This window comes from Monodon monoceros, unplaced genomic scaffold (genome assembly GCF_005190385.1).
Source record: "Monodon monoceros isolate NGI ecotype Baffin Bay Population unplaced genomic scaffold, NGI_Narwhal_1 Super_Scaffold_19, whole genome shotgun sequence".
Classification (NCBI taxonomy): domain Eukaryota; kingdom Metazoa; phylum Chordata; class Mammalia; order Artiodactyla; family Monodontidae; genus Monodon; species Monodon monoceros.
This window is the reverse complement of record NW_021703775.1, coordinates 8,781,356-8,802,281: the sequence shown is the minus strand read 5'-3', so window position 1 is coordinate 8,802,281 and position 20,926 is coordinate 8,781,356. Positions and strand designations below refer to the sequence as shown.

General features: G+C 59.1%; 1 protein-coding gene across 1 annotated transcript in view; it reads left to right on the top strand.

Moving 5' to 3' along the window:
- FER1L5 (fer-1 like family member 5) overlaps window positions 1-20,858 on the top strand; it is a 52,147-nt gene extending 31,289 nt beyond the window's left edge. The window contains exons 20-53 of the mRNA XM_029231860.1: window positions 1,551-1,675; window positions 2,509-2,609; window positions 3,327-3,504; window positions 3,580-3,735; window positions 4,683-4,814; window positions 5,980-6,143; window positions 6,469-6,583; window positions 7,108-7,210; window positions 7,753-7,931; window positions 8,027-8,179; window positions 8,423-8,567; window positions 8,694-8,771; window positions 9,658-9,839; window positions 10,382-10,570; window positions 10,882-10,971; window positions 12,010-12,156; window positions 12,237-12,399; window positions 12,549-12,574; window positions 13,353-13,403; window positions 13,540-13,644; window positions 13,964-14,083; window positions 14,558-14,719; window positions 14,960-15,051; window positions 15,456-15,626; window positions 15,837-15,985; window positions 16,206-16,345; window positions 17,504-17,592; window positions 17,854-17,949; window positions 18,114-18,255; window positions 18,488-18,587; window positions 18,663-18,856; window positions 19,045-19,154; window positions 19,443-19,590; window positions 19,700-20,858. Of these exons, the coding sequence (XP_029087693.1) occupies window positions 1,551-1,675; window positions 2,509-2,609; window positions 3,327-3,504; window positions 3,580-3,735; window positions 4,683-4,814; window positions 5,980-6,143; window positions 6,469-6,583; window positions 7,108-7,210; window positions 7,753-7,931; window positions 8,027-8,179; window positions 8,423-8,567; window positions 8,694-8,771; window positions 9,658-9,839; window positions 10,382-10,570; window positions 10,882-10,971; window positions 12,010-12,156; window positions 12,237-12,399; window positions 12,549-12,574; window positions 13,353-13,403; window positions 13,540-13,644; window positions 13,964-14,083; window positions 14,558-14,719; window positions 14,960-15,051; window positions 15,456-15,626; window positions 15,837-15,985; window positions 16,206-16,345; window positions 17,504-17,592; window positions 17,854-17,949; window positions 18,114-18,255; window positions 18,488-18,587; window positions 18,663-18,856; window positions 19,045-19,154; window positions 19,443-19,590; window positions 19,700-19,834 (4,430 nt within the window). The 3' untranslated portion in view covers window positions 19,835-20,858. The remainder of the gene's footprint in view (window positions 1-1,550; window positions 1,676-2,508; window positions 2,610-3,326; window positions 3,505-3,579; window positions 3,736-4,682; window positions 4,815-5,979; window positions 6,144-6,468; window positions 6,584-7,107; window positions 7,211-7,752; window positions 7,932-8,026; window positions 8,180-8,422; window positions 8,568-8,693; window positions 8,772-9,657; window positions 9,840-10,381; window positions 10,571-10,881; window positions 10,972-12,009; window positions 12,157-12,236; window positions 12,400-12,548; window positions 12,575-13,352; window positions 13,404-13,539; window positions 13,645-13,963; window positions 14,084-14,557; window positions 14,720-14,959; window positions 15,052-15,455; window positions 15,627-15,836; window positions 15,986-16,205; window positions 16,346-17,503; window positions 17,593-17,853; window positions 17,950-18,113; window positions 18,256-18,487; window positions 18,588-18,662; window positions 18,857-19,044; window positions 19,155-19,442; window positions 19,591-19,699) is intronic.
- The last annotated feature ends 68 nt before the right edge of the window (window positions 20,859-20,926 follow it).

Below are 20,926 nucleotides of genomic sequence, written 5' to 3'. Positions count from 1 at the left end.
CTCCTACGTGTTGCCTGCCATCTTCGGTGCTCCTTGGCTTGTAGATGTATCACTGCATCTCTGCCTGCATCTCCACATGGCGTTTTGCCTCTGTCTCTGTGTCTCTACAGGCCTGTCATCTCTCTGTCCCTCTCCTCTGCTTATAAGGACACCAGTCCTTATGGGTTAAGGGTCCAACCTACTCCAGTACAATCTCGTCTTACCTAATTACAGCTGCAATGACCCTATTTCCAAGGTCACATGCAAAGGTAGCAGGGATTGGGACTTCAACATAGTTTTACAGGGGATGCAATTCCACCCATGTCACATGGGGTGTCCTGTTAGACTGCCCACCCCAGGCAGTGCTCAGCTCTCTCTCCTGGGCCCTGGCAGTCATCAAAAAGAACCGGTTCTCCAAGATTTGCCAGAAACTCAGAGGACAAAAGTCCGCTTTGCTTCCGCTTGCCTCACAGACTTTCTGCTTTTACTTTATTTTTGGTTTCTGTGGATTTCTTGCTTTTATGTCAACCCAGCAATACATCTCATAAAAAGAATCCCTTGGGAATTCCCTGGTGGTCCAGTGGTTAGGACTCCGCGCTTTCACTCTCATGGGACCGGGTTCGATCCCTGGTCAGGGAACTAAAATCCCGCAAGCCACACAGTGCGGCCAAAAAAAAAAAAAGAGAGATTCCTTTATGCTTCACCTAGCTTTTCCCCCCTCTTCTTTTTTAAAATAAATTTATTTATTATTTTATTTTTTGGCTGCGATGGGTCTTCGTTGAGGTGCGCGGGCTTCTCATTGCGGTGGCTTCTCTTGTTTCGGAGCACGGGCTCTAGAGCACAGGCTCAGTAGTTGTGGTGCACGGGCTTAGCTTCTCCGCGGCATGTGGGATCTTCCCGGGCCAGGGCTTGAACCCATGTCCCCTGCATTGGCAAGCGGATTCTTAACCACTGCACCACCAGGGAAGTCCCCCGCTCTTTTCAATAAGGATCATGGCCAGGAGACCCAGCCTGCCAAGCCCATCACTGGCTGTGTCCATGCTTACTCCTCTACCCCACTCCTCTGCACGGCAGGCCCTTCATGTCAGATGTCTGCCCACGCCAACCAAACACTGGGGCTCCCGAACACAGGACCCACTCCTCATGTGCCTACCCACCACCCAGAAGGAAGACCCTACCTCAGGGCAGGCCCCTGGCCTTGGCATCTTGCCTGAGTTAGGGGCACGGGCTCTGGAACTGAATGCCTGCTTTATACCACCTGGTTGTGCCACCACAGGGAAACTGCTTCCCATCACTAGCCTGGGTTTTCCCACCTATAAACTGGGGACTCCGTAAGGCTGTGTGACACTGAGCACAGTGAATGCTCCGGCCAGCCGGCTGCGCTCATCAAAGCGCATCCATCCTGGACTGGCCTGCAGCCCACCTTCCAGTAGGAGGAGCCCAGTAAGGATGCTTAGCAGATCCTAGAGGAAGGAAGTAGCCCAAGAAAGGTCCTCTGAGGGAACACAGTGAGGGAACACTGTCCCTCAGACCTCCAGCCCCCACCCCCTGCTCGTGTCTCTGTGTCTCAGGGAACATCTACCATTATGTGCCCTGGTACAACACCAAGCCCGTTGTGGCCGTGACCTCCTACTGGGAGGACGTCAGCTTCCGCATGAACTGCCTCAACCTCCTCCAGTTCACTCGGGACCGCCTGGTGAGTGGTGTGGGGATGGGGGATGGGGTGGTGGTACAGGGAAAGACCCGGGTCATTGATGGGAGACTTGGGAAAATGAATCGCAGTCTTAGAAACCCGGTCACTCAGCTCTCTCATGCACTCCACACCAATTGAGACGGACGTGCCAGACACAGGCACTGAAGACACAACGATGGGTAGACACAGTCTTCACCAGCAGGGAAGTCGGATATGCAAATAGGCGGTACGCAGTGCAGTAGGGCTGCGGTGGAGATGCAGGAGAACCATGGGGGCAGAGAGATTGGGGTGGGGGAGATGAAGAGAGGAGAGTCAGAGGAGGTGTTCAAAAAGGAGATGACATTGGAGTCTTGCTGGGGGTAGTGCTGGGGTGCAGAGAAGGGAACGACGGGCAGAGCCATGGTGATAGGAAGTTCGGGGGTGGTGGGGGCCCGGAGGTGAGGTGGAAATAAGGCCAGGGAAGCTGGGAAGGGTCCGATCACAAAAGGTCTTCGTGACTGTTAAGGAAGGAAGCCGCAGAGCAGTTTTAGGCAGGAGAGCCACCTGGTGCCCCCGCCTCAGATATGACTTTCTCGCACCGATAGAAGGGGAGCCCAGCATCAGGGCCCTGTAACCTCTTCACGGTCCCACCCTGTCCTGGCTCCTTCCCGCCACCCATTGGGAGGGTGGGTGGAAATCCTAGCGTTGCAAGGGCGTGTGACAGCTTCGGACTGACATCCCCAGGTTACCCCTCAAATGTCCCCAAGTCCTGGCTGAAACCATCTTAGGCCAATCAGCCCTGCAGCCTGTCCTGAGGGAGCCCCATGCTCACTTGCCCCTTCTCTCCTGCTGGGCAGAAAGCCAATCTGGACACCCTGAAATCCATGAGGAATCCAAGGGACCCGGCTCTGCTCCCCCAGTGGGAGAAACTGCTGAGGGAGCTGATGGAGGACTGCAAGTAGGGGCGGTGGGCACCTCACCCGGGGCAGGGGCTGAGCCAGATCAGGCTCACACAGGGTCTGGGGGGCAGACAGGACCCTACAGAACAGCCCTCACCGCCACCCTTCCGCACCCCTGCCTCCGCAGGAAATATGAGATCTGCGCAGATCTCTCCCCAAACCACAGAGCTGCCTCTCTCCCATTCAGGGACCGTCAAAATGGCCCTGACCTCCCCATCCATCACTGTTCCCCCCACACCCATGCCTGGGGCTCCTCCCAAACCAGCCTCCCCGTTGTCCAGACAAGCCCTGCACAGTCCCGGCCCGTACCTTTTCCCCTGCCGCTCCTTCTATCCACAAGGCCCTCTTTGGGGTTCTGCCTGTTCTGGAAGAGCCATTGTAAGGCTCCTCCTGGCCCGGCAGCCCACATGGATCCTCCCCCCTCCCGCCCGGGTTTGGTTGGCCCCTGTCTCACAGCTCACACCTCTGTCCACGAGGAGGTCCTGAGCACGGGCCTGGCCCACTGCAGGGGCTGGGAGGATGGGAAGGGGAAGGATGAGGACCTAGGGGCCAGGACCGCAGTGAGTGGGCTTCCTAAGGAGGGTGGGCAGGGCTCCCCGGGTCAGGCCAGCAGGCGCGGGGCAGGATCTTGGGTCTAGGAAGAGCACTGAGGCCGGGCGGGATGGTGAGCAAGGGACATGGAGACTCAGCCCCCGCCCTCCCGGTCCTGGCCACAGGTGCCCACTGCCCTGCATGGCTGATCAGCCCAAAGCAACCGACCTGGACAAGAAGAGGTGGCAGCTCCGCAGCCTCCTTCTGCAGGAGCTGGCCCGGAAGGCCAAGGAAGCCCAGCCCAGGGACATGGTGGCCACCGTGGAGGGCTGGCTGTACCGCCTCAATGCCGTGCTCCCCGAGGTGGGTGCTGGACACTCCGGCCGGGAGCGGGCCGTGGAGCCGGCCACGTGGGCCTGACGCTCTCCCGCCCGGCAGCCCCAGACAAACCTCCCGGATGTGATGATCTGGCTGATGTCCCGGGAGCAGCGAGTGGCCTATGCACAGGTGCCCGCCCACACCATCCTGTTCTCCCCGACCGGGGACCGGCACTCCGGCAGGTTCTGTGGGAAGACACAGACCCTCTTCCTGCAGGTGGGGAGGCCAGGGGTCCTCAGGGGAGGAGAGGGCCTAGGACGTCCCAAGGGAGAAGCCCTGACCCACCCCGGGCAGCCCCCATGAGCCTCCCAAGGGCATGCCCACTTCCTCTCTGTCGGGCCCTTTACCAGGTGAAATGGGGTTTAAACAGTTCTCCAGAGGAAGGTGGGGGCCTGGGACCATCAGCATGAGGCCGACACCAAGTCCATGCCACCATAAATATTCCTCAAATTTGTCCCCTCCATCATCCTGATGCTTCACTTGGTCCTGTCCCTGTCCTGTCTCCCCTGGACCACGATTGGCTGCTATCTACATATTTAATACCTATAAGGTTTGGGTGCCAGCCCCTCATATCAGACACAATCCATAAATAAGGCCGACTGACCACAAGTCCCCTGCCCTGAAGACAGCCCTGTGCTTCCAGCCCTCCCCCTGGGAGGCAGGTGGGGGACACTGCCTCCGTCTCGGAGACGTCCCTGGCTCCCCACTGCCCTTTCCGCCATGGTGGAAGGGCCCACCTGAGTCCTTCTCATCCTGCAAGAATCACTGAGACTTGAATCCTGGCTCTACCACTCACTGGCTTGTGTGAGCCGGAGCCAACTCCTGACCGTGTCTGGCTTCAGCCTGCTCCTCTGTGAAATGGGCCTGGCGATAATAATGCCCGCCTTGTGGTGGTGTGTGAGGATCAGAGCCCTTAGCACGTTGCCTGGCGCATAGCAAGCATTGTTGTCAATGGCACCATCAGCACCAGTCCTCCCTGGAGCATTCCCAGGTTCCCCAGCGGCACCTGTACCAGCCTCTGTTATGGCCATCACCCAGCTCAGTGTGAGGCCCCTGCTCCCAGGGCTCAGGGTGAAGGGGCAGGTGTGTGTGCCCCTCCCTCACCCGCACCCCTGCCCCTGGGGGCCTGCACCCCCATGGTTGCTGACCTACCTCCGGCTCAGTACCCAGAGGGTGAAGGAAAGAAGGACACGCTCCCAGCCCAGCTCCGGGTCTGCATGTGGCTCGGCAACGTGACCGACAGCAAGGATCTGCAGCTGCTCTGCCAGGGCGAAGTGGTCGTGTCCGCGGAGACGGTGAGCGGGGCCCCGGGTGGGGCCGGCGGGAGGGTGACCCGGCAACAGCCCAGCTCTGAAGGTGGAGATGAACATCACTGGTAGAATCTGAGAACCGTGAAAGGGGCTCGAGAGAGGCGGCAGAAACTAAAGAGGTCCCCTGTTGACAAGCCATTGGCTGCGGTGACAGGAGGGCAGCTGAATGGTCCCCTGGGGCTGGTCACTCTCACCCAGATGGAGGTTTATAGGGAGTTTCTCCCAATTCGTTCAGGGTGTGTGAGGTGAGCCAGGCTCTGACTGCTTGCAGGGGGTCTCGTCCATCATCAGCGTGACAGCCCGGGACCCCTGCCGACCCCAGCTGGGTCCTGCAGGCCAGCCTGGTGGTCCCGGGGAGGGGGAGGCCTGGGACAGTCAGAGGGGCCGGAAATGAGGCGTGTTCCCGTAGAACCGTAAACCCAGGAGGTGTGTGAGCAGCCGGCCAGAGGCCGCTCTGTAATCAGAGGAGGGGAGGACGTGGCTCAGGAGAAGGTCCTGAGAACAGAAGAGAAATAAGTTTTGAGTTTCGGGCTTTTTAACTTACTTGGTCAAAACATTTTCATGGTTCCTAAGTTGCATGTTGTGGATAGATTGTAGAACTTGGAGGTGCTGAGACAGAGAGGGATTTAGGATGAGTGCGTGCCCGGAAGGGGAATGTGGAAGAAAGGTCCAGAGGCAGCAAAGACAGGGCAGTGGTGGAGCAGGACCAGGTTCCCCAGGGTCAGCAGTGACACGGGGTGGACAGGTCACACCCCAGGCACCACCAGGCTCTAACACAGGCATCCACCCCACTCCACTCCTCGAGAGCTGAGCCGCCTGGGGTAGAGGTGACCTTTGAGCCTCAGTCTCCTCACCTGTGAAATGGGAGTGTGCAGCTGAAAGGGGTTGTTAGTTCATGTAATGCCCTTGGCATGGGCCCAGCCACAGCGAGCACTTGACGAGTGGCAGCTGCCTGTGCCGATTGACAGCGGGGGCGGTGCCGTCCCACTACAAGCGACAACGCAGCTCCTGCCCCCGGGCAGGTGCCACATGGCCCTCTGCCTGACTACCACATTTCTGGGAGGTGCTTACAGCCCAGAGTGGGTGGCCTAGGGCCGGTGCTGGGTATGCTGGGGGTGGCAGCAGGCACTGATGGACTCCCCTCCCCCAGTACGAGAATCAGGCCAAGTATAAGGACCAGTGGGGACAGCAGTGGCTGCAGCACTGCCCCAGCTTCTCGGACGTCATGGGGCACAAGGCCCTCCCCAAGGAAGATTTCAAGGAGCCCCATGGATGGCACTGGCAGGGGTCATGGACAGTTGAACCTCAGCGGAGGTAAGGCTGGGATGTGGGACCCGGAGCCTGTGTGCCCCTGGACAGGCAGCAGTGGAGCTGACACTTCTTTTTACCCAGGAGGGCCAGTAGGCAGCAGCCCAGAGAGGCGGGCACACAGCCACTGCAGCCTGGTCCCGGGGGCTGGGGTGCATAGGACAGGGGGACCTGCCCGCCACCCTACCCTGCATGCCAGGCCCCGCTGCCCAGCCTTTCCCAGAGTAGGTGGGGCTGCCAGGTACGGCAGCGCTCAGCCAACAGAGGAGGACCCCAGGGGCCTGTAAGCTCAGGGAGATATGCTGGGAACTCGGGGTCTCACTGCCCCCAGGCTCCTCCTGGACACAGACATCAACAAGAGCCAGGTGCTGGAGGAGGTGTATGAGAACCAGCGCCGGGACACCACGGGGGCCTGGGTGCCTGCCGCCATCCCCAACACAGACGTGGTGAGCAGGGGGCGTGGGGGGGAAAGTGATTCAACCAGGGGGGCGCCTTGGAAGCTAGGGTGTCTGAGTGGAAAGAGCACTGGATCAGGCGTTGCCAACTGAGTCCTGCTCCCTGGTGTGACCTTGGGTGAGCGCTGATGGGGTTTGTATCCCAAGGTGGTGGGGAGAGGTCCCCTAAATGGGACTGGAAGAACGACAGAGTGGGCACTTTTCCTTCCCCCTTTCGAAGGTGGCGCTTTTACCCAGAATTTAAAGTTCAGTAAGGAACTGAACTTTAAATTTTGTTTCTTTTTTTCTGGCTGCACCGCGCGGCACGCGGGATCTTAGTTCCCCGACCAGGGATCGAACCTGGGCCTCCAGCCACGGAAGCGCGGAGCCCTAACCACTGGACCACAGGGGAATTCCCGAATTTTGTTTCATTTTTAACGAACTTAAATTTAAGGAGCCCCAGGAGGCTGGAGGCCACGATGGCTGCAGTAGGCGAGCAACACGCCCCTTGGCCCGCCCTCTCTGTGCACCCACAGAACGGAGTACCCGTGGAGGCCCGGGAGAATGTGAAGTGCCCCCAAGGCTGGCACGCGAAGAAGAACTGGGCTGTGGAGCTGAACCACGCAGTGGACAGTGAAGGTCAGTCCTCTGGGCAGCGGCTAAGGGTGGCAGGGCCTGGAACTGAAAGTAGCCAGGCTGTCAGATGGGGCAGGCCTGCGTTCCTGGGGGTCTCAGTCTCTGGAGAGCAGGGCCTCCACCCTTGCCACAGACGTGGGCCCCAGCTTTGAGACAGGGCAGGTGCTAAGCGCCTTCCGAGCACGTGAACTGGGGTCGCGTCCAGAGCCTGGTTCACCCCAGGTGGCTCCAGGGAAGGGCGGTGGGCTGGGAGTCGGAAGACCTGGGCTCAAGATGCAGCCTCTGCTACTTACGGGCTGTGTGACCCTGTGTGGGTCCCAGGACGCCTGTGAGCCTCACCTTCCTTCTCTGTAAGATGGGCAGTTGAGCCCAGGCCACCGGGTGACGCAGTGTGACCGTACCTTCCTTTGTGGCCGGAGAGACCTGGACGTGAGGGACAGCACTGCCCCCTCGGCCTGCCCTTCCGAGGCTTATCTCTCAGGCCTGTCCGAGCCCCCGAGCCTGTGGGCCCCTGGGCACCCACGGGCTGTGTCCTGGTCCCTCAGGCTGGGAGTACGGAGTGGGCATCCCGCCCTCGGGGCTGCCCCAGGTCTGGAACTCGGTGGAGAAGACCTACTACTCCTGCCGCCGCCGGCGCTGGGCGCGCGTGCGCTACCGGGACCACGGGAGGCTGAGCCACGAGCAGGAGACCCTGTCCTTCCTGCAGCTGGTGAGGGGCCGCCTGGTCAGGGACCTGGCGGGACCATGGATGGGACCCACCCTTGGCCAGGTGAGAGGGTGACTCTGCTCTCCCCACAGCACCACCCCAGCCTGGCTGAGGACGAGGAAGGCTGGGAGTACGGTGTCTTCGGCTCCAAGTTCCACCTGAACCCTCAGCCCCAGAGCCAGTTCCGCCGCCGCCGCTGGCACCGTAGGCTGGCCCCCAACAAGGTCAAGCGCATTGCACCCATATTCCTCCTGGAGGGATCCTTGGTAAAGCCCCAGTGGGCTAGGTGTCTCTTCCCTGCAACCCCACCTCCGGAGCCAGGGCCCCCTGGTGCGCCAGGCAGACGGAGATGCCCCGTGTGGCCAGATGCACTGACCACTGCAGGTGGGGGGACCTGGGCCCCGGAGCCACATCCTCAGGCTTTGGATGGGGAGAAGGGTGACCTGGGCCTGGGCTGAGGGAGGCAGGAAAGGCACCTATGAGCCTCAGGGAGTCTGTCCTGGGCACAGAGTCTAGATATGAAACAGCAAGCTAAGAAGGAAGCGGACATGGTGTCGTCGACACAGAGACTGGACAGAATCAGGAGCTCCTGGAGGGCTCCCCCAGAGATCACCCAGCCACCCAACCTGCCCTTCATCTACTGCATCTTCAACAGTGAGCATTCAATTGAGAGTCGGCTTGGGTGGCCCCGGAGACACCCAGCACCTGAGGGCAGGGAGCAGGGGGCATGGGGTGGGGATCCTGGGGGCGGGTGGCGGACACAGCTCCTCTCTTACCCAGAGCCCCACTACTACCAGCTCTTCTGCTACATCTACCAGGCCCGGAACCTGATGTCCAACCACATCCAGACATTCCAGGGTAGGCGTGGGCACCTCTTCTCCCCCAGCCCCTCCATGTGGCCACCCAGCAGTATAAAGGATGTGGCGAGGAGGGGGTGACACACATGCAGACCCCTGCCCCCAGCAGCTCATGGCCCTGGTTTGGGGAAAAGACAAAAGAACGAGGAATACAAGGCAGGACCGCTCTTGCGGTGTGTCCCCAACACTGTGGAATAAAGACAGGGAGGCTTCATCCCACTGGAGGCCACCTAGCTGAGCCTTGAAGTGGAAGGAGGAGTTTGCTGGGCCTTGACAAGGAAGAGCGGGGATGAGACACAAAGGCGAGAGAGAGGATGACATGCTTGGGAACCACTTGTCCCTTGTGCTGCACAGAAGATGAGGGGTGGGGAGGAGGGGTGGCAATCTCTAGCCCTGTGTGGAGGCCCCATGGGAGGTTTCAGGTGAGTCACGTGCTCCTGCCCTGGGCTGGCAGTGGCCCTGTTTGTTGGGAGCCAGGCTGTTGGACGAGGGTCTGAGCCGGGGCAGTGGATGTCTGCTGGGAGCTGTGTCCACTGGACATCAGCACCCTCGTCGAGAGGGCCGTGTGACGTTCCTTGATGCCAAGGCCACTTGCTGACGCTGTGCAAGGGCAGCCACGTGTAGCCTGGTCCCCAGAACCCTCCAGAGGAGCCACCGGGCCCTCTGCATCTGTGACGGCTAGGCCCCAACCATGATGGTATAAGGGGCCTCTAGCTATAAGCCCATGTGCTCTGTGGCTTACTCTGAGGTGGCCTTCTGGGGAGCTGAAGTGGCTGTGGCTGTCTGGCCTGAGCCTCCCCGGGTACCCGGTCCGGTGGCGGCAGCAGCCAGAAGAGGGGAGAGCCTCACTCGGCAGCTCAAAGGCACGGCTCTCCTTCCACCCACAGCGCCCTTCATTCGGTTGGTCTTCTTGAACCACAGCCAGTGTACCCAAACCCTGAAGAGCTCTGCAGCCCCTACGTGGGCCCAGACGCTCATCTTCCAGCACCTCCTCCTGTACGAGAACCCCCAGGACACCAAAGAGAGCCCACCACTCGTGGTGTTGGAACTGTGGCAGCGGGACCCCCAGGTAAGGTGGGCTGGGCTGGGCAGAGCTCTGAGAAGTTTTTAATGTATTTTTTTGGCCGTGCCACGTGGCATGCCGGATCTTAGTTCCCAGACCAGGGATTGAACCTGTGCCCACTGCAGTGGAAGCGCGGAGTCCTAACCACTGGACCGCCAGGGAATTCCGTGAGGAGCTTTTGTTTTATTTTATTTTTTTGCCGTATGTGGGCCTCTCACTGTTGTGGCCTCTCCCGTTGCGGAGCACAGGCTCCGGACGCGCAGGCTCAGCGGCCATGGCTCACGGGCCCAGCCGCTCCGCCGCACGTGGGATCCTCCCGGACTGAGGCACAAACCCGTGTCCCCTGCATCGGCAGGCGGACTCTCAACCACTGCGCCACCAGGGAAGCCCAGGAGCTTTTATTTTAGAGGAGAATATTCGGAAAGTGCTCCAGCGGGACCTGATTCGCAGAGCACATCGCATTGATCCTAGAGTTGTCAGAATCCCAGGAGGAGCCAGACCCCTGCCAGCCTGGCCTCCATGTTTTGTGAACTTCCCCTTCCCTCCAGGGCCATGAGAGCTTGTGGGGACGGAGCATGTGGTCACCGGTGGTCTGGCTGGATGTCCAAAAACGGATCCTGCCCCCCATGAGGTGGCACCCCCTTGTAAAAGGGTTGGAGGAGGAAGAGGGCGAGATCTTGGCATCCTGTGAGCTGATCCTCGAGACTGAGGTGCTGGGAGAGAGGGACCCGCTGGGAGTGTGGTGCCAGCGCCCTCACCCTGCCCCACTCCCCTGCCACATGTCCCCACAGCCAGCGGCCCCCAACCGCAGCCCCTCAGCAAAGTCCTGGGGCCCGGGAACCAGAACACTGGGCTGGGAGGTGCCGGCCTGCCCAACCTCTCCCTAACTCCCCTGCCAGCTTCTGCCCATAGGGCTCCAGGGCCGCCGCAGTTGAGCCTCTTAGGGTCCTGCTTGTGTGTGTGGTGGGGGGTGGGGGACAGTAGGACCAGCCCAACAGGGCCTCAGGTTCCCTGCTCTCCAACCTCATCCCTTCAGAGTCTCAGACAGCAGCTGCCAATCTTAAGTGTTCCCTGGAAGAGTGGGATCTACATCCTCCCCAAGAGCATCCAGCCCACGCTAAGGAAAATGGCTATTGAGGTGATGAAACGTGGAGCAGGGTGGGTGGGCAGGGCGCAAGCCACCCCCAGAGCAGTCGAGCACCACGGTGCGCTCTCTGCTGACCCTCTTGGGCCTTCTGCCTACCTGCTCCAAAGCTTGGACGCCGAGAAGATACCATGTGAGAGATGGAGGGAGACAGGAGAGAAATGAAGTTCTGATAGAACATTTAAAAGTATTTTAATGCAAACCTCTGTAGTGGGTCGTAGACAAAGGGCTTTAGCAACCATTACCTACCGGATGTAAGCCTCATGAGGCCCTTGTGCAAAAAGTAGGGACGACCTTCCAGAGACGGAAATTCAGGCTCTGAGAAACAACACATCCACGCACAGTGACACAGGGGCTCAGTGGCAGCGCCAGAGTTTAGGCCCAGCCCTGCCTGACTCCAAATGCCAGGATGTTTCTCACCTCTTCTGAAAGTAGTATGGAGGCGCCCAGGTCAGAACCTATGTGCCCTGCGGCAAAGAGCGGAAGATGGTCAGGTCCTCCCGGCACTGGAGCCAAGATCAGACCACCTGGCTGGTTTCCACTCTGGCCCTGAGGCGGCCCAATGAGTAGGGCGTGGACAGCTCCTGGGGCACCCAGTGTTTGTCCGTTGAGAGTGAAATCCCAGGGTGCTGGCTCGCTGACTGGCCGTGGAGTTCTGTGGGATCCAAGTCAGCCACGAGCTGGACGGCACCGAGGTGCCCAAGAACCCCGGGGCACTCCAGCTGCTGCGGGCCTGGGAGGCAGCCGGCAGCGGGAAGTCACCCCTGAGAGAGATGATTAGAGGCCAGATGGGCAGCAGGGGAGGAAGGGCAATACCTAATGGGCACCTCCCTCGTGGAGGAACGACGGCAGCGTCCAGGCCTGGAAGACTCATCCCTCACAGGACAGGACTGGGTGAGCCTTCAGGCTCTGCCTTCACCCAGCCTCGTGCCCTGGCCCTGCAGGCCCCCTGGGGCCCCACTGCTCCCAGGCCAGGACCCCATCAGAGGGGCCACCTGCCCCTTCCCCCACCCTCCCTCTCTGTTCCGGCAGATGCTGGTCTGGGGCCTTCGGAACATGAAGCAGGTGCGTTCGCCCCGGCTCCTGGTGGAATGCTGGGAAGAGTCCGTGCAGACAGAGCCCATCAGGGACTTCCAGACCAATCCCAACTTCACCCAGTCAACCCTCTTCCTCACGCTGGTGAGAAGGCCTTGGGCCAGGGCTGGGGCAGCCCCGGCTTGTGGGAAGCCTCACGCCCTGGCCTCTCCTTGGGGCTGCAGTACATGCCTACGGATGAGGCCTTCGCGCTGCCCCTGGTGCTGAAGGTGGTGGACAACCAGGACTTCGGCCAGGAGACCGTGGTGGGTCAGGCCAACGTTGACTCCCTGCAGCCCTACTTCTGTGACCCCTGGGCTGAGGACTACATGCCCCCACGGCCTCCAAGTACGGCCCTTTCTCCTTGCCCCTCCCCAGACCTCACCAACAAGCTGGCACTGGGAGTGGCCAAGGCCCTGGCTGTCCTGCCGGGTTGGTGGCCCTCCCCCCCACTTCTCCCTTCTCCTGAGACTCATGACTACGCTTTCTCCACGCAGTGCTCTCTGTGAAGAAGTACCAGGAGGTGAGTAAAGGGCTGGAGGCCCCGTGCCATTTAGAGGAAACAGCCCTTGTGCCTGAGGAGGGTACAGATTAAACAGAGTTCCGATATCCACGCCCCCAGCGTGAGGCCTACTTGTTCACGAGAACTTGAAAGCAGTGATCTCAACCTGGACTCCACATTAGAAATGCCCGAGAGTTTTAAAAACCCTGAGGGACTTCCCTGGCGGTCCAGTAGTTAGGACTCCGCGCTTCCACTGCAGGGGGGATGGGTTCGATCCCTGGCCGGGGAGCTAAGACCCCACGTGCTGCACAGCCCGCCCGGCCCCCAAATGGTTTCTGACCAGTTGCTGGGGGTAGGAACCAGAAGCAGCAATTATTTTATTCAAGCCCAAACCACCTACGCCCCACCCCCGCTCCAGGTGATTCCAGTGTTTCCAAAGTTCAGAGCTGCTGCTCTAGAGCAGCACCTGTCAACCTCGAATGCACAGGAATCCTTTGGCGTCTGGAGCAAAAGCAGATTCAGCTTCAGGAGGCCTAGGGTGGGGCCTGAGGCTCTGAACTTCTGAGCCTTTCCAGAGTTAAGTGTGGAGCTGTGGGCAATGAGAACCGAGAACTAACCTGACCCTCCTTCTCGGCCCCAGTCCTATGTCTGAGGATCCCTGAATTAAAAAGCCTCTGTGAAGGGCAAGGGAGCCAGGGCAGAAAGCCGTGGCCTCGAACCCCTTCTGAGCTTGGAAGTCAGAGGTGGTGGGCGGACCGGGCGGCCAGGCCTTGCCTAGCTCACCGCAATCATTTTTCAGCTCCTAGGTTACCTTTATGAAAAGTTCTGGTTCAAGTCCAGCAACGCTGAGGTGATGTAGGCTCAGCCCCGGGGAATAAGGAACAAGTCCAGGCAGCTCAGGGAGGTGGGGCAGCATGACTCTGGGCAGAGGAAGGCCACTGTGCCTTCTCCCCGAGGGCCAAAATGCCCCTCCTCCTCACTGCCAGGATGAACACGACCAGGAAGTGGACTGGTGGAGCAAGCTGTTCTGGGCCACAGGAGATGCTCCCCTGTCCCTAAAGTACAAGTACAAAGAGTATCACACCCTGAAGGTTTGCAGGCCCCTACGAGGGGAGACTGATGAAGGATGGAGAAAATCTGCGGGGAGAGGCCAACAAACCCAGCCCCGAGTCCTTGGGGAACCACCAAGTCGGGGGGGTGGCTTCCTTTTCACAAGACTCCTGGCCACGCCGCCACAGGCCACACCCTTTCAGGAACCAGGGCTGCCCACCAGCAGCAGCTCTGCTGACCCCAGGGCAGATGCTCTGGGGCGAGACCTGGGTGGCCCCTCAACCCCCTGATCCTAGGAATGGTCCCCTCAAGCCCTGGCCAGCTCCCCTCGCCAGCCGGGTCCCACACGCCCTCCCACAGGTATACGACTGCGAGCTGGAGGCCGTGCCAGCCTTCCAGGGCCTGCAGGACTTCTGCCAGACCTTCAGACTCTACCAAGAATGGCCCAAGCTGGACAGCCCTGTGGTAGGGGAGTTCAAGGTGCGTGTCCCAGCCCTGCCTAGCTGCACCTGTCACCTCGTGCCCCTTCTGTCCAGGGAAGACTCTGACAGGAGCGCTGGTTCTATACGCTCGGCATGAGGATGGGGCACGGAGGGCTTGACAGTCTTGGGAGTGGGGGGCAGAGACTGACCTCTGCAGGGACTCAGGGTGGCCTCCCCCAACACAGGAAGGGCGAGGGCTTCTCAGTCCCAGCTCGGGCCTGTGCTGCTCTCGGAGGCCCTAGAGCCTTCGAAAACAAGTGCGGACCCCAAGGGATGGGTGGGGGTGGAACGAGACCTCCCTTCAGCGGAAAACACCACCGTGGTCCCCGTAGAGCATCTCTGCGGCACGTGCCCCTACCCGTCCTCACGGGTTTCGTCCCTACCACCCTCAACACAGACCAGGGGTACCTCCTGGAGGGCTCTACAGAGCCAGGCCAGAGGCCAATACCTTCCCTCCCCAACACACACACAGGGCCAATTCCGTGTCTACCCCTTTCCTGAGAATCCAGACACCCCCAAGCCCCCTCGCCAGTTCCTGCCTTGGCCTAAGAAAGAGGACTTCCCTCAGCAGTGCTTGGTGCGGGTGTACGTGGTGCGAGCAGCCAACCTGCAGCCCCAAGACACCAACGGCCTGGTAACGAGCAGCCCTGAACTGCAGCGCTCGTCTTCCCCAGCCCCCCGGCCCGGGCACCCCCCTCACCTCACCCTACACCCCAGCATCCCGGAGCTCCCTCAGGCTGACACCCAGACTGCCAACTTCCCACAGGCCCCACCTGGTACAAGGGGCTCCTTTCTGCCCCACTCCCGCCCTCCCTGACCAACCTGGGCTGACTCTGCATTTTCCGTCCTTCTCTCACGTCTATCTGAACCCCAGTGTGACCCTTATGTGATCCTGAAACTGGGAGAGACAAAGCTTGGCAACCGGGACAAGTACCAGCCAAACACTCTGGACCCCATCTTTGGCGTGTGAGATGCCCCAACGCACCCGACCCCACAACCCCGCTCCCTGTGCCGGGAGCAGTTCTAGAAGGCAGAGAACTCTCACGTTCCTTTCTAGTCTCCACGTTCCTAGCACAGTGTCCAACAGATGGAAGATGCATTGATGGGCAGCCCAGCTCTCCCCTCCCCCCTCAACCACTTTGCCTGGGAAGGGAGCTCAGAGTCCCACACCCCAGGCCTGTCAAAAGTTACTCCCAGCCACGACTGAGGGATGGCTATTGGCGGACAAGAGCCATCCCAGGCTCTGCTCTCCAAATTCACCAGGGCCAAACCGGGGGTAGAGCACGGGCACGTGTGGTTGGGATGCTGGAGAGGGAGCTGTGTAGATAACATGGTCCTCGGTCTCTGTGTCTCCAACACCCTCACCCAAGGATGTTTGAAATGAGCTGCACCATCCCCCTGGAGAAGGACCTAGAGATCCAGCTGTATGACTTTGACCTATTTTCACCCGATGATAAGATTGGAACCACAGTCATTGACCTTGAAAACCGACTCCTGTCTGGCTTTGGAGCTCGTTGTGGGCTCTCCAAATCTTACTGCCAGTAAGCGTGGACCTGAACCAGGGCAAGGGAGCACGGGGTGGGGGGTGGGGGTGGAAGAGTAAGCCCACGGCTCCCCTCGAAGACGCCTGCATCCCAGGCTGGGGAACCAGGGCCCGTACCTGTCTGCACCCCTGCTCCCAGCACTGGTCAGCCTGCAGCTCGAAGCAGAGGCTTCTCCAGGACTCAGACCTCCCCACCTTTTCCCCACAGGTCAGGGCCCTTTAGGTGGCGGGATCAGATGCCCCCAAGCCTGCTCTTGGAACACCATGCCAGGCAGAAAGGACTGCCTCCGCCTCTGTTCAGCCCTGAGGATGACTCTGCGTTTTACAATGGGAAAAAATTCAGACTGCAAAGCTTTGGTGAGAAGAACAGCACACCGCCAGAAAGCACAGAGCTGGGCCTCTGCGACAAGTGGGGCTACAGGATGGAGGAGCTGCCAGAGGGCACCCCGCCTCCCCTTCTCGCCTGTAATGGATAACCAAGTCCACTGCCCAGGCTGAGGGTGGAGAAGGGGCCTACGTGGGAGACGGGAAGGCTAATGACCTCGTGATCCCCTCCTTCCATCCCCCTCCAATCTAGAGCTGAAGCCCCCTACTGCTCGCTTTTTGGGATCTAAGAAAGAACGCCTTGCGCTGTACCTCCTGCACACCCAGGGACTGGTACCTGAGCACGTGGAGACCCGCACGCTGTACAGCGACAGCCAGCCGGGCATCGACCAGGTATGAGACTGGAGGGGCTGGATCAGGAGGTGGGGAAGCCCACCCATCCAGGACAAGAGGGGAAGGAGAGGCCGGGCACCCACAGATGTACGTGAAAAGAAGACAAGCACGTTCTGTTAATGTTAATAAGCAAGAAGTCGCAGTGGTGTCTCTTAGAATGGAGAAGTTCAGAGCTGGAAAAGTCACCAACAAGAAACCGAGGCCCCGTGTCAGCTGTGGAAGTGTTTCGGGGCCTTCCCCGCTGGTGCCAGCACTGCCTTAGTCTCTCCTGAGGGAGGGTAAGGAGGCAGCACCTGGGGTCAGAGTGCAGGCATCACAGCCCCGGCTTGGCTGTTAAGTGCAGGCTGTGTTTTCTCCACGGCAAGGAACCCCAAACAGGAGGAATAAAAATCCCCACAGGCACCCTAATTATCCCCTACCCTCCAGCCACCAGAATGGCTCACCTCATTCTCCAAATCTCTCAAGCTGATAGCACATTCTAGATACAAAGTTCTCTACTGAGCACTTTTTAAAACCATCCTCATTAAACCTGTTTTCTCATTAAATGGGGCCAATTTCAAAAGAATAAACCTAGGTCACATGGTTTAAAGGAATCTATCTTCCACTGTTGGTAGTTCTACCTTAACTCTTTTGTCTCCCCTTTTCTTACCAGGTTCAACCCTTCTTTCCTAGACCCCTGTGCTTTGTGGATAGCTTGACATCCTTAGGATGTGGTTCCACAACATAATGACCTGGAGATCACCTAGTTTACTCTTACTCAGGGCCACTAAGGTGGCTAACAATTGCAGCCCCAATCCCATTCTGGAGCCCCATCCAGAGAGGCTGTCCAGCAGGACCTGTTAAATGGCATCAACCCTCCAGACCCCAGTTACACTTGACATCCGTGCGCCACAGCCATCAGCCTCGTAGCCATCGTATGCTCCCAGCCTTACTGCACTATTCTCCCAGCCAAAAAAAGAAACAAGTGGAAGCTGATGGGCGGTGTGCTGACTTCCGGTCTGAAGTCCATCCCACCTCCCAGATGCCTCGATACCCCACCACTCGGTGTTGGAAACACAGCCTCAGCAGACCTAGCAGCTGAGACAGGCCCCCCCCCAGACCAGGATGCAGAGAATGGGGGCTGGCCAACCCCAGCCAGCTAATCCATCTCCACTCTAGGGAAAGGTGCAAATGTGGGTGGACATCTTCCCCAAGAAGCTTGGGCCTCCTGGCCCCCCATTCAACATTAGGCCCAGAAAGCCTAGAAGGTGAGTGACACCCATCTCCTGAGCAACCGCACCACTCAGTGTGGCCTTCCCAGCGTGCGGAGCACCAGTGGGCTCCAACACCGAGTCACGGTGATTCTTTTCCTCTGTTGGGAGTCTGGGGAGCCTCCTTTCCCTGTGGCCCCCCGAACGCAGCATGACTTGGGTGGGCACGGAGGGCAGCCCCCCAGGCCTCTCTTCCCTCACCGAGGTCGCAGCTGGGGAGCTATTCCTCAGCAAAGCCTCAGAGAACGGTGGCTACAGGTATGAGCTGCGCTGCATCATCTGGAAAACTGCCCACATGGACCTGAAGGAGAACAGTTTAAGTACCGAGAGGATGAGCGACGTCTATGTCAAAGGGTGAGGGAGAGGAGCGGGGCTCCGTCAGAGTGCCCTCAGACTTGCCCAGTTCTCTCTCCATTTCCACCCATGCCTGGCGTCTACTGGGCAGCCCTCCTCCCAGGGCTCCAGCCAGGGGTGGGGACAATCCAAGTGAACCCCAGGTGAGTGGACTTTGGCCCCAGGTGGTTATTCGGGCTGGAGAAGGACATGCAGAAGACAGATGTCCACTACCACTCCCTGACGGGGGAGGGCATCTTCAATTGGCGGTTCATCTTCACCTTGGACTACCTGGCAGCAGAGCAAGCGTGCGTCTTGAGTCAGAAGGTAACAGGCCCAGGAGCGGGATGCACTCCTCCCCCTCCCCTCAGAGCCTGCGAGCTGCACCAAGACACTTGGAATGTGGCCTTGGGTGGAACCACTCCCCGCTCCCCCCTCCCCCTCCCCGACTTTCTCCTCCTCCTCAATGGTCCATCACTGCTGGGTGATGGGCTGCTAAGTGGCCAAAGGAACTCTCAGAGGAGACAGGCCGGAAATACGCTCTCCTGCCATCCTCCAGGACTACATATGGAGCCTGGACCCCACGGTGATGAAGTTCCCAGCCCGGCTCATCATCCAGATCTGGGACAATAACATCATCTCCGCGGATGACTTCCTAGGTGAGATCCTGGCACAGGGCCCGTGACCACAGGACAGGGAGCTCCTTTTTGCTGACGGCATTTCTCTGGGCTCAGGGGTCCTAGAGCTGGATTTGTCTGACATGCCCCTCCCGGCCCGGCGCGCCAAGCTATGCTCCATCAGGATGATGGATGCTGACCCCAAGTGGCCTCACTTCCTCCAGTACAAGCACTGCTCCCTCTTTAAGATGAAGACTGTAAGCGGCTGGTGGCCTTGCCAGGTCCTCGATGGCGGCAAATGGCGCTTGTCGGTAGGAGCTGGGGAAGGTGCCTATTGCCTAGGAACAGGGCTGACTACTGTGCTGCGTAACTTGGCTCTGACAGACCCTGGGGGCCTGAGTTAAATCCCTTTCCCTTTCTGGACCCTGGGAAGAGGCCTTTAAAACTATCCTTGCTCCTGCCGTCTGAGCTCAGCTCCCACCACCCATGGTGTTTCTAGGGTAAAGTGAAGATGACCCTGGAGATTTTGACAGAGAAGGAAGCCTTAATCAAGGCAGCAGGAAGAGGCCAGTCGGAACCCAACCAATACCCTACACTCCATCCTCCCCTGTAAGGGTCCTGCAGGGCAAAGGCACCAAGCCTCTTCCTCGTTCACAAAGCTGAGCTGCTGGGCCTAGCAGTCTGTATGGGGTGGTGACCAGGGAAGGAGGCTGACAAGTAAAGAGGGATAATTACCCCCCCTACCTCCCCACTCTGGCTCAATCGGGGAGAACAGCTGGGGAGGGGGGAGGGCAGAAGCAGAAGTTGCTTTTTTAAAATGAAAGACCTCTGCTCTGGATTGCTTGACCTGAAGTTTCCTTCTGCCCTCCATTCTCTGCCATCTCTGCTCCTGGACAGACGCACCCATACCTTGCTCATGTGGTTTCGGTCACCCATTACAAGGTTCATCCATGTTTTCTGGAAACGCTACCGCTTCAAAATCATAGCCATCTCAATCATCCTGCTTATAGGGCTTCTGCTGTTCAACTTTATCTATTCAGCTCCGGTGAGTGACAACCGTGGAGACAGGGGAAAAGGCACAGCTGCTCTCGGGATGACCCAAGAGAGAGCCCTCAGGTTGCTACTTCAGGCTAACTCTTACCTATTCTCTCTAGAACTATTTGGCCATGAGCTGGGTCAAGCCTGAACTTCGGCTGAACGCTCCCATTCAAATATATGCCAAAATCATCAATTCACTAAACACCAGCAACGCCAACCCTTCCAACCTCGCCACTCCCATCAGAACCTGAAATCTACAACAGGCCAGAAGCTGAAACTCCTCCAGGGACACATAAATCACCTGTGAGCTATCTTCCCAGAACTTCCAGCCCCGCCAGACTAATCCCCCCCCGTGTCTGCCAGGCTTCTCTCCTGCCCATCCACAGCACTACCCTTGGGCTTCCTACCAGTTCCTTGTTTCCGGGGTCTAGGGATATTTTGACCATTCTGTTCAGACCACTTCCAACAAGAAGGGCAGAGTTGTAATTTTCCACTGAAATAAACAACTTTTGTAAGGGAGCCACCCTGTAATTTGTGTGTGGGGGGGTTCACAACACCATGAAAGGCTGAAAACGCCAGGCTCTCAGACAAGACTCACAAGGATGGGGAATGATGTCACCCTTACGCACCTCCTCGAGTCTCCAGGGACTCTTCCACTCTAAGAGGCCCTGACGTCACAGGAAAACAGAAGGCAAGGAAGGGCACCTGTGAGGAAAGGTGGCTCACGTGGGGTAAGCAGCCGGCCGAGGCCACCACTCTCACCCCTCACGTGAGCAGGCGGCCCCCTCCTCTGGGACACAGCTGGGACTCCAGCTCCCAGAACGACCTTTGGCCCCACTCATGACGGGAAGCATGTTTCTAGAACAAAAGGGGAGAGCCAGGGCAGAACCTACCATGCTAGTCAGATTGTTTCCTTGCACCACACACTGCTCTGAGGCTGGCCCGGGTGGGGGGACTGCATTTCACGTCTTCCCCGCCCTCTTCACAGAGCCTCAAGGACCTCATGAGCTAGAATCACACAAAAGCCACAAGTGTGACGATCTCCACGCTGAGTTGCCCCTCCTGCACCCCTGCCCGGGCCAGCTCACGAGCCCACCGGCGTCCTCCCACTACAGGGGTCTAGCCAATCTCCCCCGGAACTCAAAAACACAGAACAGCCATTTGCTTTCTCAGTTCCACCTGGTCCGAAAGCCAAGCCCAGGGCCCCGGCTGACCCTCTGTCACTCTGGAGCCGCTCTGCCATGGGGGGAGGTCAGGAGGGTCCCACTGTCATCCCACCTGCACGAGAGCACTACCGCCTGTGGGAAGGATACAAGAAAGCTGAAAACAACAGAAACCCACAG